An 18,746-nucleotide genomic window follows, 5' to 3' on the forward strand; every position below is an offset into this window, starting at 1 on the left:
TAGCATAATAGCCTTTTATATATACAGCTAGTAAGTTAGGTGATGAAATAGAAAAATTCATTCCCAATAGCAATAATGAATTCATTACTACATCTAGGAATAATCTTAATAAGAAAGGTGTATTACCTATATAAAGAAAACTATACTATACTTCTCAGCAACTTAAGATTCCATGAAAAGACAACTTACATGTATACAATAAGATAACTCAGGAAGCCACAAAATTGCTAAAATGTCAAATTTCGCTGCAAGTGATTTATAAAGTTCAATACACTCCTACGAATTTTATTTGTTTGTTTTAAAAGATTTGAAAAACAGTCCTAAAGTTTATCTGAAACAGTAAGTTCTCAGCCGTGGCTGCCATGAGAAACTAATCATGAAGAACTACAAACTATATTAATGTTCATGCCATAACCCGGAGATTCTAACTTAATTGGTTTGCAGTGGGTTCAGCCATCACATTTTTTTTTTTTAAATCCTCACACGAGGATATTTTTTCCACTGATTTTTAGGGAGAGTGGAAGGGAGGAGAGACACAGAGAGAGAAACATCAATGTGAGAGAGACACATTGACTGATTGCCTCCTGCATGTACCCGACCAGGGCCAGGGATTAAGTCTGTAACCAAGGTACGTGCTCTTGACAGGAATCGAACCTTTAGTCTGCAGGCCAATGCTCTATCCACTGAACCTAACTGGTTAGGGTTCAGGCATCACAATTTTTTAAAAAATATATTTTTTTATTGATTGAGGGAGAGAGAGATAGAAACATAAATGATGAGAGAGAACCATTGATGGGGCTGCCTTTTGTACGCCGCACACTGGGGATTGAGCCCGCAACCCGGGCATGCATCCTGAACGAGAATTGAACCGTGACCTACTGGTTCATAGGCTGACACACAACCACTGAGCTATGCTGGCCAGGCTCAGGCATCACATTTTGATGTGCAAGTAATTCTGATGTGTAGATAAGGGTTAAGACCCACACATCTGGAAGAGTATCTTAGAAGAATGGTAAAGAAAATACTGAATATTTGAAAAAGAATAAAAGGCAACTAGCTCCATTATACATTAAACTCATTATACAGGTAGGATATGTTTCTAGCACAGAATAAGCAAAACAGCAATGAAACAAAAAGTCCAGAATTAGGCCCAAACCTTCCATATGTGAAAACTAAATAAAATATACCAAAAATGGTGCATCATTAGTGGGGAAAAAGCTGGATTAGCAATATCTAAATAAATGGTACTGGGATGACTATAAATTGAAAAAAAAATTATACAGCTAGATCTTTATAACTCACTGAAACCAAAATAAATTCTGAGTTAAAGATCCAAGGTATAAGGGGAAAAATACACAAGAATAGTTCATAATTCTGTAATAGAGAAAACATTTTTAAACATGACATAAAACTTAGAAGCCATAAAGGAAAAAAATAGATAAGCCTATTTCTATAAAAACAAAAAACATCTATAGTCAAACCTCAGTTCTCGAACATCTCCCATCTCGAACAATTCAGTTCTCCACAAAGTTGTTCACAGAAAAAAATGGCTCAGCAGTCTACCAAAACTTGTTTTTGACCTGACAACCCTTTCATGCTAATACCTCAGCATGACAAAAAAGCATCGCTCAGGCAACAAAAAAAAGGAGAGAATGCTTTTGTTGTTGGCTAAATCAATGATTAGCACAATTTTAAAACATAAAGGGCCATCAAGAGTGATAATGGTGTGAAAGAAACAATCACAGGCAACTGAAGAGGTAGAAAAACTGTTGATTGGATAAACAAAAAGCAGTTAGAAGGTGACAGATTTCAGAGGCAGTGATGTGAAAAAGCATAGATGCAGCATACTGGCCTCCTGAAAGACACCTCTGGAAGGAGCGCTGATAGTGATTCATTTAAGGCTAGTAAGGGGGTGATTTGATAAATTTAAAAAGTATTTGTTTATAGATTAAACAGCACTGTTTATAAGAAAGGTTAAAACAGGGAATCATTTGGGGGTCTAGAACGCATTAATTCAATTTACATTATTTGTAATGGGGGAAAAAATGATTCGATTTTCAAACAAATCACTTCTTGAACAGCCTTCTAGAACGAATTAAGTTTGAGAACCAAGGTTTCACTGTATTTGGTAAAAGCATATCTATCATAAGAACTATCCCACTGTAAAGCTGAGTGGCCATATTCCTAGCAAAACAGAATTGAGCAAATAAAAAAAGGAGGGAGAATTTGCACTTATTAAAAGGTTTAAACCTTTACCATACAAAGAATATTAAGACTCTAAACCAACAACAAAAAAAGGGGAAATAATGCATCAGAAAAACAAAGAATGTGATCAATAGCAAAATACAAATGCCCATGAACTTATTATAAAGAGACATTTTACTTAAGAGACAATTTGCCTAAGAGAATGGCAAATCAGTAAAGAATGACATCACTGTTGGTGAGAACTGGGGGGCCAGGGACTCATTTGCTGCTGGTAAAAGTGTAATTTGCACAATGCTTTTAGAGTGTTTGGCAATATCTATGCTTATTTTAAAAGTCAATATCCTTTAATCCAGAAATTTTATTCCCAAGAATTTATCCAGCAGATATAATCACTCAGATGTAGAAAGATGTAAACACAAATCAAAATTGTCAAACAGCAAAACATTGGAAATAAACCTAAGTATCAAGCCAATGGGACACTAGTCCTATAAATTATGATATACCCTAATCAGAAACTACTACTGCATCGTATCTAGTAAAAAGGACTGAGAGCTCTATCTAATGTGGAATAACTTCCATCTTACATTGTTAAATGGTGGGAAGGTGGTGCATGTACACACACAATACACATGCACAGAGAGAGGAGAGAAGGAGGGAGAGATTGGTTATTATACACTACTCTTTATATTTAAGAGAAATATTTACACACTCACCTCATTATACCTCTATATGCACAGACCACTTCTTGAAGGATAGATAAGAAATAGTAGTTGTGTTTGGTGAAAGAATTTGGGAGAACCAAAATCAAGAATTAAGAGAGATTTATTTTTCACCCAGCCAGCATGGCTCAGCATATTACACTTTTATTATATAGGATACTTAGCTGTCAGTAGAAGAAAAAATTTTGTGTGCACTGACATATGGATATATGAATATATGTTATATGTATGCTGTTAGGTAAAACAGCAAGGTGCTTATACAGTTTGGTTCCATTTGGTATTTAAAAAGGATGTGTGTTAATAAATATACATAGAAGTAGTTATCTATAAGGTGTGAGGGCCTGTTCTTATTAATTTATATAAAATACGCATTTGAATTATTTTATAGAAAACATGCATTTCCTGTGTAATAATTTTTAAAACAAAATTACCTTTCAAAAAAGTTTCTTTTCCCCATATGCATTTTAAAATCTTAGTTGGCTCTACTATCATTATATTATAGAGAAGAATAGCTTAAAATGAACTTGTCTCTTGTTCTTACTATTTGCCCACCACTATTAATTCTTTTGTCTCACCCAAAGGCCATGACAATCTTTCAAAAATGACAGTCCTTGCCCTTTCTTCACCATAGGCCTCTTTGGGATACCTATGGGCAATAGAGAGGACTACCCTCACAACACTAATGTAGCTTACTTTCCACATAGTATTGTTTGAAAGAAAGGTCACTCTGTATGAAGGAAAGAGTCCCAAGACAGAATGAAAAACCTGGGTAAACAGAGGGACACTGAGTGACAAAAATGAAATCAGCAAAGCCCAGACTGGAGGAAACTTCCCAGAACAAGCAAAACCACCAGATTCTTCAACAAATAAAATGTAAAGCTCTTAGAGATTAATAGATTCTTAAGAGTCCTATAAATTGACTGAAAAATGGGTTATTCAAATTTTGAAAAATAATCTGGAAAAAAATATGACAAAGGAGACCACTGGAAATTTGAATATTTAGTGGACATTTGAATATTTAGTGGACATTTGACATCTCGAAGAAACTATCATGCATTTACAAGTGAGAATGACACTTGTGTTTGGGTATGCCAAGTCTAACTTTTAGGAATACATGTTATCAATGGCTAAGTGTATATGGTCAGAGGGCCAAAACTGTTTTCATGAAATACTAAGACATTTTGGTTTTTTTCACTTTCATTCTCTCATAAGAACAGAGTTGTTTTCCAGAGGCTCTGTGACATGTGATGTCACCATGCTTAATGGCTAAATGGAATATATACTTGTGTTTTATAAGTCTGTTTCAGTATCCAGTGTGGCAAATATTGACAGATATAATCCACATTTTAAAGAAATTTCCTTAGGGCCCTCAATAATTTTTAAGATTATTCAGGAATCCTAAGACCAAAAAGATTGAGAAGTCCTGCACTAAGCTACTATGTCTACTTTTGTATATGATTTAAATTCTCCAAAATAAAAAGCTTTTTTTTAACTGGGTAGTATGGATTGGAATGATGAGTGAATTAAGAAGGAACAAACATCAATCTATCCAAGAATCCTAAACCCATCAGAAATCCCTTCTCAGCCCAACTCTAAAAAGCATGTGCATACACAGACCCCTCTTCAAATTCCAGGAATAACTAAAGTTTAAGTTCACATTGTCTTTTGCTAATTTTCAGAAGAGATAACTGCAATTTCGATGTTGGGAATTACTTCACCTTTGTTTCTTAAGTTTAAAAAAAAATCTGCTCCTTACCTAAGATAGTCACAGGACTTCGTATCTGTCACCTAATGCTCACAATCAACCTTGTGGGGAAATTGTGTTCTATTCTAATTTCTCCCTTTTCCTTATATGGGATTAATCAAATCCAAAGAACAGCCCAAACCATTTTTCTATTCTGGAATTTGCTGTACCAAATATTGCTTGAAGTAGATGCCCTGGTGGCTGTAGTTCAGAAGCCTTTGTCTCAGGCTCCTACGGGCATTTGTTCCTTCAGTGGGATTTAGCTGGCATTCTTCTTCCCTTGTGAACTTCAATCTTTTCCAGTTCTCTCATATCTATCTGGGCATTTGCCTTCCCTATGATATAAGTTTGGTTCCTACTCTACACACCAGTTGCAAGGCTGGCAGCTACAAACCCCAGCCTGGGCCTTTCCTCAAGCAGAGCTCTCAACCTTGCCCAGGCCTCGAAACCACCTAGAGCGGTGGTTCTCAACCTTTCTAATGCCGCAACCCTTTAATACAGTCCCTCATGCTGTGGTGACCCCCAACCACAAAATTATTTTCATTGCTACTTCATAACTGTAATTTTGCTACTGTTATTAATCGTAATGTAAATATCTGTGTTTTCCGATGGTCTTAGGCAACCCTGCTAGCGGTTCTCAACCTGTGGGTTCTCAACTTGTGGGAGAACCGCTGCTGTAGAGTGTGGAGAACCGCTGCTGTAGAGCCTAAGACCATTGGAAAACACAGATATTTACATTACGATTCATTAACAGTAGCAAAATTACAGTTATGAAGTAGCAACGAAAATAATTTTATGGTTGGGGGTCACCACCACATGAGGAACTGTATTAAAGGGTCGCGGCATTAGAAAGGTTGAAAACCACTGACCTAGAGGCTTCTTAAAGCCTGGAGTGCTGGGCCCACCCTCCGTTTCAGAGTCAGCAGCTATATACTTCTAAGTAGCTCCCGGGTGATATTGATGGAGACCCCACTTTGAGAACTAGAGCTTTGAGTTTCCTCTGGTACCCAAGAGACTGCACTGCCCCACTGGCTCTGGTACTTCCCTGTTAACCATGGCAAGTAGCTGACCAGCTTGGAACACAACTTTTTTGCTGGTACAATAGACAGTGACAATAGACACTTTATCAGGTGGTTGTAAAAAAGAAAGGGTATATAGAGTAAAAACTCAGCTAGCTGGGTAAAACAGCCTTTATCAGATTCACTGATACAAACGGATTCTCAGCAGAATTTGCCTCTTTCAACCATGTGCTCCTATTTCCACACATTTTCTTCAGAGGTTGAAAACTGGTAATCAGTTCGAACATATTCCCTATGTTTTCAAATGCCTGATGTGCATGCTATTCTACTTTTGATTCCTTTAAGAATTGCCCTTTTTAATACATGGAGCAGAGATCTTTATCCTGGAAAGTCTCCAGATACCAAATCTGTTTCTTCCAAGTAGGAGGGGCAAGAAGAAAGCCTAAAGGAGACTTTCCACATGGCCCCACTTTCCACATGGCCCCATTTTACCATGTTACTTGGAGGGAGTAGCCACCGATTAATAGGAAGCATTCAAAGCACTGATGCTCACTTACCTTGGTCATGCCTCCTGCCTGTGCCGTGTTCAGTCCCGCATGACTGGGAATTTGTGGCGAAACCTGTGTTAACGTCTCAGCCAGCACGCTGCTTGTGGGCCCCTGCATGGCTGGAGCAGGGTACGGTATTCCAGCTCCCCTTCCTCTGCCAGCAGTCCCCAGAGATCCATTCATGACTTGCGCCTGCCCCTGCTGGGCCTGGTTCAATAAACTATGGCCAGAGTTACTATTGAGGAGGCCTGGGTGGGTCTGGTTAAAGTTAGCATTCATGCAGATCCCAGGTCCTGTCTGCGACGTGGCAGGGCTGCTGGTTACCAGTCCCACTTGTTTTTGTGCTTGCGGATTCAGTGGTTGGGAAGCAGGGGGAGTGGGCCCAGAGGTGCTGGCTGCCTGCTTGGGCAGGCTGGGGGCTGAAGAATCTCCCTGGTTCAGAGGGCTCTTGCCCATAGTACCCAGATTGGCCATGTTCGCATTGTTCGGCTGTCCTTGAGCCTGGCCACCAAGGCCTTGCTGCACAGGGCTGCTGGCGCTCACATTTCCTATTCCTGGGTTGATACTAGAGCCGCTGCCTCCGCGCAGAAGCTCCGACAGTTGTTTATGTTTGGAAGCAGCATCTGGAACAAGGTTCCCACTGTTTAAAAGGCCTAATTCTCCATTGGGGATCAGTTCATCAGGAAGATCATTTTCCAAGTCAAACAATGGTCCAAAATCTAGAAATTAAACAGAAATGGAAATGAGAAACTAAGTAACCATAATAGCTCTCCAACTGTCATATGCTACTATAAGCTTAACCTAAAGAGGCATATGTAACATACAACACCAGCATGTCTTAAGAGTAATGTCAAAATGATTTGAAAGTTAATTTGGAAAAATAAAACATGAAAAAAATTTTCAAATTCTGAAAAAGAAAAAGTTAAACAGAGATGAGAAGAGAGCTAGCCCTATTAGATTTGATCACATTTTCAAACAAAATTAAATCATATGTTATGAGGACAAACACATAAACAAATTAGAGAAAAACAATGGAGAGTTAAAAAAACTGAATTATAAGGTAAAAATGCTTTTAAGAATGTATTGTGTAAAAAGCAATTGGGCATTAGATTAAATAGCAATTTGGGAAAATTAAAATAAAGCCTAACCTAAATATGTAATTACATATTTAAAAAGTAAGTTATAAAAAAACACAAACTAGCCTTAACAGAACATGAGATTCCTCAAAATGTTGAAGCTGTAGAAAATAATAAATACATATACAGAAACCAAAAATAATTTAAGAAAACAGGAGTTAATATTTGTATCATATGAAAGGTGTTAATGTCAATCATACATTAATATGAGAGGCACCCTGACTCCCAAGTATAAATGCACAAAGGACAAAAGCGGATATCACAAAGAAAGATTTAAACAGTAAAAAAAAAAATAGATCATCCTTCCTAGTAATCAAACATAAAAAGTGAAAGCAACTCCTTTTTTCTGGTCCTTTCTCAAAGTAACATTTCTCTAACATGTGGTCTATATTCGTCATCTCTAGTCCCTCACTGACAATGCATTCTTCAACCCACAACCTGGCTATGCATGCATGTGCAAGGACAAGATATGTAGAAATATGTTCGTCATAGTATTAGTAACATCAAAAGAGGGGATAACAATATCCAGCGGTAGTTTAACCTGACGGCTATAGACCCAGACTGCCTGCATCTGAACTCCAGCTCTGCTGCTAGCTCCCCGCTAATTAGCTGTGTGACCTCACGTAAGTTACTTAGACTTTCTGAGCCTCAGTTTTCTTACTTGGAAACTGGGGTGACAATGGCCATCATACCCCAATAGAAAATGTTGTGAGGACTAAATGAATAAATGTATAAGTGCTCAGTAAGTATTAGCCTTTATTATTACTATTGTCCAATAAGTTTAATAAATTGCTATAAAATACAAAACATTATGCATTAGAATAATTATGAAGACTAGAAAAATGTAGAAACATGTTTATATGGTGTATAAAAACATACCAATGGAAACTGTATGCAAAATGACACCTAGAGTAAGATTAGAACTAAAGTATGTGCATATGGGCAGTGGCTGGAGAGTAATATGCCAGAAATAAAGAGTTGTCCTGGTAAAGTGGTCAAGGGGATGAGTGCATGTGGTTTTTTTTTTTTTTTTTTTAACTTAGCACAGCCACTCCTCTTCCCACCATTCACTTATAGAAATTTTTTTTCTCTATGGTGACAGACCCTGGTGGCTGCTTACACAACAACCTCTTTTGGCTAGCTCCTCAGAGGTTCTTCTCAGGAAGGGGTAACACCTTTTAGCCACAGGAGGGAGAGCCACTGGAGAAGCCAAACACCACAATCATCTCCTTGCAGGTGACACAATCCTGGCTAAGGGAATTAAAGGCAAGTTGGCCAAGACAATTCTGGAAAAGGCTTTCCTTTCTAATAATAAAGGATGCTCAGAAAGAGATTCCCCTTTTACTAGATTTCATTACAGAACTCTGGCAACTCTCTTCAACCAGGAACGGAGACACCATTCACACACTAAGGATGGCTGCCACACAAAAATGCAAACACCTGGGTTCATGAAGCCATCTCTGAGCTGAATTATCTAACCCTGTAACTTCCCTATCTTCATGCCCTCCCTCCCTCAGCATCCAGAATCTTTTTAATAACAAGGTAGGACCTGGGGTTCATTTTCTGTACCCATGGCTAGCTTGTCAGCTTCTTGCGTGTTCGAACTTCCGGCCCTTGGATCATACGAAGAGTTTGGTGTGGCTGTGAGGGATTCCTGGGGCCTTGCCAAAAATGCCTGTATACTCTGAGTCCCTTGCAAGGACCAGAAGCAAAACAAGACCACATCCCTCGGGGGGAGTCCAGGGCCAGCTGGTCGAAGGTGAGGATCTTGCCCCCAGCCTTGAGGATGTGGCTCTAGGAGCAGCTGCTCACACGAAGTGCATACACCTCCAGTCTGGACACCTCCTGAACACACACATCATAGATTATAGTCCCTACATCCACGGTGGTTTTGCCCTCCTGGCCAGGAAGCTTCATATTCCGGACCATCTGGGAAAGCGACAGAGGAGTCCGGTTGGTACAACTGACGAACAACCTCTTCAGCACCACTTGAAGTTGGAGTTGGTTTGAAACTGGCCAGAAACCTGTATAGTTTAACCAACAGCCTTAGGTAGATGTCCTGGCTCTTGGGCTCCTCGCACTGAACCTTTTGGTCTTTGTTGTGGCAGATGTTGATGGCGCCTTCTGCTCCACCAGGTCAGGAAAGAGCCACACTTCTTATTACGTGAGGAAATACATTTCCTACCATTTAAGTCATTCTAGCTGGAGTTTAATGTTCCTCGCAGCTGAAGGCATCTTGATTATCTCCATCATGTCTATGGACATAATTCAAACTCCTTCGTAAGATGTACGAGGCCATCAGAACATGGCCCCAGTCCACGTCTCAGCCCTTTCTGATACCCTACCATGCAGCCATAACACAATGAGCTCTCACATGCATCAGCAATCTTTCTTCTAAATGAGCTCCCTCACTAGAAAACCTTACCCCCAAGCCCTCACTAGGATTAGTCAAAGTGACCATGAAGACATTTTTCAGGCTACCCCTACAAAACTGACCAGGTCCCTCTTTTCAGGCTCCACAGTTCTGTACATACATGCCTAATAAACCATCTCTACCACACATGTATTTCTTCCTGCCTGGCTGTAAGGAATTAGACCTGGGTAGTGTTTCATTTCATTAGCAGCACACTGTTTTTGCAGAATCTGTGAGAGTAAGCTGCCGACAGTATGAGCCTTTCCTCCTAAGTACTTGACTCTGCATCTCCTAAGAACACCCTTTTACATAAACATAGTACATTTATCTTCAGGAAATTTAACATTGATACAGTACTTAATGTACTGATCGCCCTTACTAAGATTTGGCCAGTTATCCCAATAATGCCCTTCATCACATTTACTTTCCTAATCCAAGACCCAATTCAGGATCTCAGTGCACTTAGTTATCATATCTTTTTCTTCTCTTTTCATATAGAAAGGTTTCTCAGACTCTGTCTTTCATAGCTGACATTTTTAAAGAGTACAAGCCAGCTGTTTTGTAGAATGTCCCTCAATTTGGGGTTGTTTCCTCATGGTTACAGGACAACAGGAGTTGACTCCTGGAGACAGCAGACAGCTCTGAGAAAGAATCACTGACTAGGCCTTGCTGCTGGTCGTTACCCTGCTTCTGTGTCTCAACATGATTTTGTGTCTTCCATTTCATTGCTTTTATGCTATTGTGTTGTCCTGAATCTGGAGATTCACAAGTGTCTCCAGATACAAAAAGCACATGAAATAAGTAAAAACAAACAAGCCTCCAACATAACTAACATTTTTGTTTGTTGCCTTCCAGGTTTTTGCCCACATGCACACACATTTTTACTTAGTACTCTTTAAAAAAAATTTTTTTTTAATTTTAATGCAATGCTCCATCTAAGAACATGAAAATGAAACTTTAAACCAGAAAGCAGGAGCCATTATAACAAAGATTGGGTTTTCTTCCTATTTTCAAGGAGGGGAAGAACAGCTGGTGCCTAAAGTTCCCCTGACTGGCTCTTCCAAGTATCCTAAAGCAGTTTTCCTAGGAAAGAGGTTCCAGGCCAGGACAACAGCAGGTACGCCCAAAAGAACAGTTAATAAACATGGCAGTATCAGCATCAGGCACCCTCGTCCAGTGTAGAAATCAGAAAAAGAACACTTGGAATTAGAACACATGAGTTCAAATCCTGGCTGAATCAATTATCCCTCGGGTCCCTGGACAAACTGCTTAATCTCTGTGTCTTAATTCTCTCATCTGTAAAACAGGGACAACAGTATCCCAGGGTTACACGATGAATGCTGGACTGAACGCTTTGTGCCAGATACAGGTTAGTTTATTCTATCTTGCACAAAAACTTTAAAATTTCTTACCTTTAAAAATTCACTCTTCATCCTGTCACTCTCAAATTTACATTTGTGTGTATGTGGTTTATTCCAATTCTAGTCCAAATGTACGTACAACTTTTACAGTTGTAGCAGGGCTCATGTTTTAATTTATTTTTATATTTTTATTGGTCTGCCACATTTTGTCTACCTTGACTACTTTTTCTCACTGTTTCGATAAAGACACATCTCACAACTGTTTGGGTACAGGAAGATTGACTAATTCTACTTATATCCTCACCTACCAGTCCAAGCATGTATGAACATGTATACAACCAAACATATAAGGTGTGGCTTTTAGAAAGGCAATACAGGTCGTGTAGGGTTTGTGGAAGGCACATTCATACCCACACCATTACCCTCCTTTTCACAATTATACTGTCACCATTTTCCCCTATTCTCTAGTTCAAAACATTAACAAAGAAGAGTGAAGAAGGAAAGTCAGGATATTGCAACATAACACAGCTATGCTTTCTACACACTAGTGTCCCAACACCCAGGTTGGGCAAAAGCAATCTGAATCATGGGAAATTCCTGTGATTCAAGATTGAGCACTACCATTTCCAATCCTAGGTAAATTCCTTTCTCCCTGCCAAATCACCAGGGGGCCCAGGAGACCAGGAGAGAGCAAAGCTGGGACTGAACAAGATTCGTGGGCACCCTGCTTTCTAGCGGTTGTTAACTCTTAGCAGGAGACTGTCATACAGCAAACAGCAAAAAAGTCTGTCATACTTCCATAGCTAGGAGCAAGACTTTTCTCTTTTGGGGCTTCCCAGCTGCCAACCCCAGAACTGGTTCCTTTCATTAAGCTGATTTGAGAGAAACAAAGCTATTAGCTTTTCAGTCTCACACTCATACAAGACTGGGGCAACCACAACAGCAGCTTAGGAAGGAGAAAGTCACAACTAAACTGGGCCTGCTTTGGGAAACAGGAGGTCTTCATCACACATTATCACAAGGTGTATTTCACTTCTAGGCTGGACCCAGAAACTTTGTTCCAGGTAACCATCACTTCTGAACACTGAAAGACAAATGGTATTCCACACATGTTCTAAATCCATTCTTATTCATCTTGATCATAAATCAGTATTTCACCTTAAATAAGGAGTGAACGGCTGCTCTCAGGTACTCTGGAAAAAAGCTTTTCATTTTACAGAATCAAATGCCAGGTAAGGGGCTGAATCAATCTGTCCAAACAATGACATTTGATAACAGTTTTGTTTGAAAAAAATTTCAGATGTGTCAGCTAAACAAGTCATCCACAAATCATATCTTTATTCAGGTTTTCTAACATCTCTTCTGTCATAACAACACCATATATTCTTTTCTTTGAATTGCATTTGGAGCCCCAAGTTCTCTTTATTGGTAGAACTGATTTTTCTGTCAAAGTATGTACAGACCAGTTTATCATACCTTCTATTAGCCAGAAGTATGAATTCTTCTGTACTCTATACACATAGTGAGTGAGTCTTAAAATCATACGATCAATTTCCTGTTATAACTCATGAGGCTGTAAGCACCAAGAAAGCAGGGATCCTGACTACTCATTGCTTAGCCTAAAATGCCTGGCATATACTAGGCCCACAACAAACATCCATATGCTAAATGAGTGAATGAATTACATAGAAGAGTGCCAGAGTTACAAAGGATACACACTATCAACTCTAACAAGTTACTTGCCTAGCCAAACACATAAAGCGCTAATGTTAACATTTATTACTACTTAAGACAGAAACAAAGAAAACAAATTTCAATAATGAATTATCTTGAAATGTTACATTGTTCTACTTTTTCCCTTATACCCCTTTATCTTCTAGGGGACCAGTCAGGTCTATTTCACTCTTCAACTACACCTCAATATCAGTGAACCTCTATACCATGGTTGATTAAATGGCATAATGTAGAATGAGAAATGGTAGTGTGAGAAATAAACTATGCACAAGTTTAGATTGCTGTTTTATGTTCAAGTTTCTCTAGTTCCAAGCATGAAAACTCCCCTCCCAAGGACCTCTTATTTCTCTCTGCAGTCCTTATTCCCTGTGTGTGTTTTTTAAAAAGGTCTGCTTTCTTGAAATTTTTTTTCATAATTTTAGTCTTTCTTCAGCACTGCTTGTACTCTACTCAAAATGCTTCTCTTAAATCTTTCAAAAGCTAAGCACTTTTATTCATCCACCTAAAAAATTTTACAGAAGGAATTTTTAATTCCTAAGTCAAAACTGGATACAAAAAAATTGATCCAACAAGGGCAATACATCCTGGAAAGGCTCACATCTAAAGATGAGGAACCCACTGAATGGTAGACACTTTCGCAGGGTTATTATTCTTAAATGACTCAAAAAACATTCTGGACCTTCACAGTGCATGTATTAATATAGTACTAGTTAGACATTGACAATACAGGAAGTATAGTCTGGGGTAGTGATAAAAGTACCCAACTGGTTTTGATTCAGCTCTGTCTCTGTCACTTACTACTACTACCTCCCTATGTGTGTGCATCCTCAGCTCTAAAATGGAAACACTAGTGCCTGCCTCTAGAATCACTGATGAAAGAATTAAATCATACAATGTATATACAACACTTAACCTGGCATGCAGTGATGGCTCAATAAATATTAGACATTATTACCACTGTCATAGCCCCATCTTCCAAGATTACACATCATCAACTTAGCAGCCCATGCCTGGTACAGGGTTCATGCTCAATGACTGTTATTTCTCTATGGTAAAGCCCTAATAATCTGTGACAATTATAGAATAAAACCTCTGAAAATTCTTGGAGACTGTGCAACTAAATAATGAAACAATTCTCCAACAACTAAAAATGAAAATACAAATAATGAAAAGTAAAAGAAAAAAGGCATTGTTTTATTAGCATTTATGCCATTACAATTTTTATCTAACCATTTAAACAAGTTCCCAAGACACGTAAACTTTTCAATAATTATTAGAAAATAATAAAGGCAAGTTCTTTCTAAAATCTTCTGTAATTCAGGCTTCTTTTATGCAGATACCACACCCTAATTAGTACAGGATAATAAGGTTTTACTTCATTCTGACCAGTGAGCTTATAGTGCGTGAAAAATCTTGCCTTTTCTCAAAATCACTATCAGTTCAAGAGCCAAAGTGGGTTGGGCTGGGCAACCTGCTTCCTCCCAGGCCTTCATATAGTGGGAGTAAATGTATTTCGTGGTTACTCTGCATCAGGTATCAAGAAATCTCCTTCACGAAATATTTTCTATTTATCTTCCAATTAAAGAACCCAAGACAGTCCTGATCAAAAGTTCTTTGTCACACTGAACCCTAAAATCAGCAGAGTCCTGGAATTACAGCCAGCCTCCTCTCTTCATTTGATGCACCTAAGAAGTTTCCAGAAAAGGGCTATTCCTAGACAGCAAGGACAATTTTACGCTTCCTAAATGTGGTTTGTGTGCTGCCTCCCTCAGCCCTGAAAAGTGGAGAAAAGGCTTCAAGGGACAAAGGTGGAACAAGAGGCGCTGCCACAGTAGTAAACCACCAACAGACTGGCCATAAATCACCCAGCAGCCCCTAAACGGCAAACAGATGTTCTGGAGCAGAGGAAGCAGAAAGGGGTTCACTATTCTCCACCAAAACGGTTGAGAGGGACCCGGGTAAGATACTGTAATCAGCTGTTTAGCCACCCTGCAATCCAATTAGAGGTCCTAGATGAAGAATGTGGGGGCTGAGCTAGGATCCAACCTCTGCAGAAGCAAACCCCACCACAAGTGCTGGGGTACCTCAGGTAAGTATAAGCAAGCAGATGCCCAGAGACTAGGTCTTATGGCCTAAATGTTGGGATCTATAGCTGGCAGGCAGCAACACCAAGTCAGGAAAAGGGGAAAGATCGTATTCTGGACTTAGAGGTGTCAGCGTACAACATATGGAAACAGATGGACTATATGAGAACCTATAACACAAAATGAATGTATTAAGTCCAAAAAGTACACCAACATCCAAACAATGGAACATTATTCAGCACTAAAAAGAAATGAGCTACCAGGCCATGAAAAGACATTGAGGAAACTTAAATACATACCACTAAGAGAAAGAAGCCAATCTGAAAAGACTATGTACTATATGATTCTAACTATATGACATTCTGGAAAAGGCAAAACTATGAAGACAGTAAAAAGATCAGTGACTGCCAGGAGTTAGGGAGTGTGGGGATGAACTGGTGGAGCACAGGGGATTTTTAGGGCAGTGAAAATACTCTGTATCAGCGGTCGCCAACCTTTCAGACCTCACAGACCACCGGTTGGCGACCACTGCTCTGTATGATACCATAATGTTCGCTACATATCATTATACGTCTATTCAAACACACAGAATGTATACCACCAAAAATGAACCCTAATGCAAACTATGAATTTGGGGTAATTATGCTGTGTCAATGTAAGTACATCAGGTGTAAAGGATATACCGCCCTGGTAGGAGATGTTAATAATGGGAGAGGCTTGCACATGTAGGGGCAGGAGGTATGTGGGAAAATCTCTACACCTTCCTCTCAATTTTGCTTCCTCTCAATTTTGCTTCCTCTCAATTTTGCTATGAACTTGAAACTATTCTAAAAAAAAACACAAAGTCTTAAAGGAAAAATAAAGTATACCCTAAAGCTATGGAGATTGCACAAAATGATGGAGATCACAAACCGAAGAATAATGTATCATCAACTAGACAATATTAATAAATAACATACACAAAATAACTAGTGATGTCTATGCTGGATATAAGTGTGCTGCTTTTAAAACTTTAAGAATCCACCAACATACAAGTTCTTAGAGAACAATTTGATGACATCATCAAAATTAAAAATGCATAATCCTTTTAACCATTAATTCCATTTTTAGGAATCTGTTCTATAGATATACACATAATTGTGCAGAGCTATTCATTGAAACACTGTGTTGAGACAATAAGATTGGAGTCTAATGTCCATAAGTGAGGAACAGATTAAATCAATTATGGCCCATCTCATATAATGGAACACTAGCAACTATAAAAAGATAATGAAGAAGCTCTCCATGTGCTTCTATGTACAGGTGTGCCACAATATGTATAGTATGCTACCTTGGGTAAGAAGAAAAGGGCAGCAAGGGGGCAAAGGAGCTTAGAGTAGACAATGTCGCTTGAAGAGACAAATCCTGGAGAAGAGCACAATCTACTCACATCTGGGGACTAGGTAGAGGGAGGAAGGCTCCTAACAAATTTGTGTTCTCTGATTTTTGAACCATGTGAATGAATTACTCGTTTAAGTAATTTAAAAAATTGAATTTTTAAAGGCAGCCCCGGAGGTGTCCAGGCCCAGCTGACCAGCTTTGACCCAAGTGGTAACACCTGGAACACTTCCACGCATTCCCGATTCCAATTGGAGTGTTTACTGATTGAGGTGAAATCTGAAATGAGCTCAATATTAGTTTAAAATACTGTAAGTGTTTAAATGAGCTTAAAAGGCAAGAAAATAAAAAGTATTTTAAGGACTTTTCAAAAGTACTATTTTTTCCCTAAAGGAATGTGACAATCTACATTCTATGCCCAACGTAGTAGTAAAATAAATGTTGCTCACATCAGGAAAGCTAACATTATTTCAAAATACTCAAAGAAACATTAGTTGGCTGTCAGGTCTTGTAGCTTCCAGCACATCAATGAAGAAACCTCTAATAAAAGGATTCTGTTAAACTCAGAACTCGTGCAAAGAAGTGATGACTGGACATCACAATAAAACACAATCATATTTTCAAATCTTTGAACAGCACCTCTGAATTAATTTACACTTTGTTCAAACCATTTTTGCTAAAGGTTTTGCAACAGGAACTAACCAAAACTCCACTTCTCACCATTAAACAGATTCTTCTAACCACAAATACTAAAGATGTTTTGCTTTGGATTTGATTTACTTTTTAACTAGCTTTTCATGACAAAAATATGTTTATAGGTGTTTTTTAAGGCATTTGGAATATAAAGTGGAAAATAGAGAGCCCTCCCAAACCATCTCCAGTTCCTCACCCCTAAGAAAAACAATTCCTAGAGATTTCCTTCTGGAAATCTATGCACTAAAAAAATAGTAAATATCTTTTTACCCCTAAAAAATCTACCATTTTTATTCTCCATCTCTTTTATGTAATGATCTAACAAATTTATCTTCTCTCTTAAGTGCCCATGACTCTCCCTCCTCCACATCTGCAATAGCAGAGGACTCAGCTACTCCTCTTCTGAAGGACTTTTGGGTCACTTTAATAATGTTTTGCAATCTCTAAATTAATTAACTAAATTAATGAAAAGGCCTGGCGTTAATATGAATATTCTTAGTAGTCCTACCAAGCAAGAAACTGATTTCTACTTTATTTGCTTTCTACATTATCTACTAAGGTGGGAAAATAAACAGAACTTTGGTATGACCTGGTTGCATGACGTGCAACATGATGACAGAAACAAAACTTCTAATATTCTTTGAGATGACATGGAATTAAATTTTTTAAAACCTCAATTCTTGCCAAAACCGGTTTGGCTCAGTGGATAGAGCATCGGCCTGCGGACTAAAGGGTCCTGCGTTCGGGTTCGATTCCGGTCAAGGGCAGGTACCTTGGTTGCAGGCACATCCCCAGTAGGGGGTGTGCAAGAGGCAGCTGATCGATGTTTCTCTCTCATCGATGTTTCTAACTCTATCCCTCTCTCTTCCTCTCTGTAAAAAATCAATAAAATATATTTAAAAAAAAAACAACAAAAAACCCTCAATTCTTCTTACATATTCAGAATAGTGAAAACACTAAAATAATTTTGTTATTTAAGTACAGCACCAAAACATTTTACCATTAAAAAGTATTTTTAGAATGAAGAGTGCTCTTTGAGTATTAGTATATCCAACAGCTCTGAGATTCTATCAGTCCAAAATTTACTTATAGTGGAACAACAAGTATAATGTGTCACTATGGGAAGAAAATAGAGAGAGCATGTGCTTATATATGCATAGCATGTCTCTAGAAAAATGCACACTGGTTACCTGTGGGGAATAAAACTGGTTAACTCCAGAAACAGACAGGAGAGGGAGGCTTTCCGCCAAACATTCTCTTGTGCTTTTTGGAATTTTGAACCCTATGAATATATTACCCACTTTAAGAAATTTTTTAAATATATTTTATTGATTTTTTACAGAAAGGAAGGGAGAGTGATAGAGAGTTAGAAACATCAATCAGCTGCCTCCTGCACACCTCCTACTGGGGATGTGCCCACAACCAAGGTACATGCCCTTGACCGGAATCGAACCTGGGATCTATCCGCTGAGCCAAACCGGTTAGGGCTTTAAGAAAAATTTTAAACAACTTTCATGGTTTTTTCCTTCTACAATGGGATGTGGGAGGAGAGAGAAAATTTTCAACTCTCCTTGCAGATAGGAACTTGGATGGGAACACACCCTTGGAAAAGCTTCTCCAGGCTTCTCCAATTACCTTGGGAAGCAATTGGTTTCTAAAATTTTGTATTGTTTTTAAAGCCCTAAAAGAATGGCCTGGACTCCCTGGTCTGAC

General features: G+C 38.6%; 1 protein-coding gene and 1 pseudogene across 3 annotated transcripts in view; both read right to left on the reverse strand.

Annotated features, from left to right (window-relative positions):
• CREBBP (CREB binding lysine acetyltransferase) overlaps nucleotides 1–18,746 on the reverse strand; it is a 152,409-nt gene that overhangs the window by 120,661 nt on the left and 13,002 nt on the right. For both annotated transcript variants that reach the window (XM_079793388.1, XM_079793387.1), the window contains exon 2: nucleotides 6,245–6,954. In XM_079793388.1, the coding sequence (XP_079649514.1) occupies nucleotides 6,245–6,954 (710 nt within the window). The remainder of the gene's footprint in view (nucleotides 1–6,244; nucleotides 6,955–18,746) is intronic.
• LOC307109787 (large ribosomal subunit protein eL18-like) lies at nucleotides 8,955–11,397 on the reverse strand (annotated as a pseudogene). Its single transcript has 2 exons — nucleotides 11,379–11,397; nucleotides 8,955–9,495 (listed from the first exon to the last, which is right to left on the reverse strand). The product of its transcript is annotated as a large ribosomal subunit protein eL18-like (transcript).

Source organism: Cnephaeus nilssonii (genome assembly GCF_951640355.1).
Source record: "Cnephaeus nilssonii genome assembly, chromosome: 2".
Lineage (NCBI taxonomy): Eukaryota > Metazoa > Chordata > Mammalia > Chiroptera > Vespertilionidae > Cnephaeus > Cnephaeus nilssonii.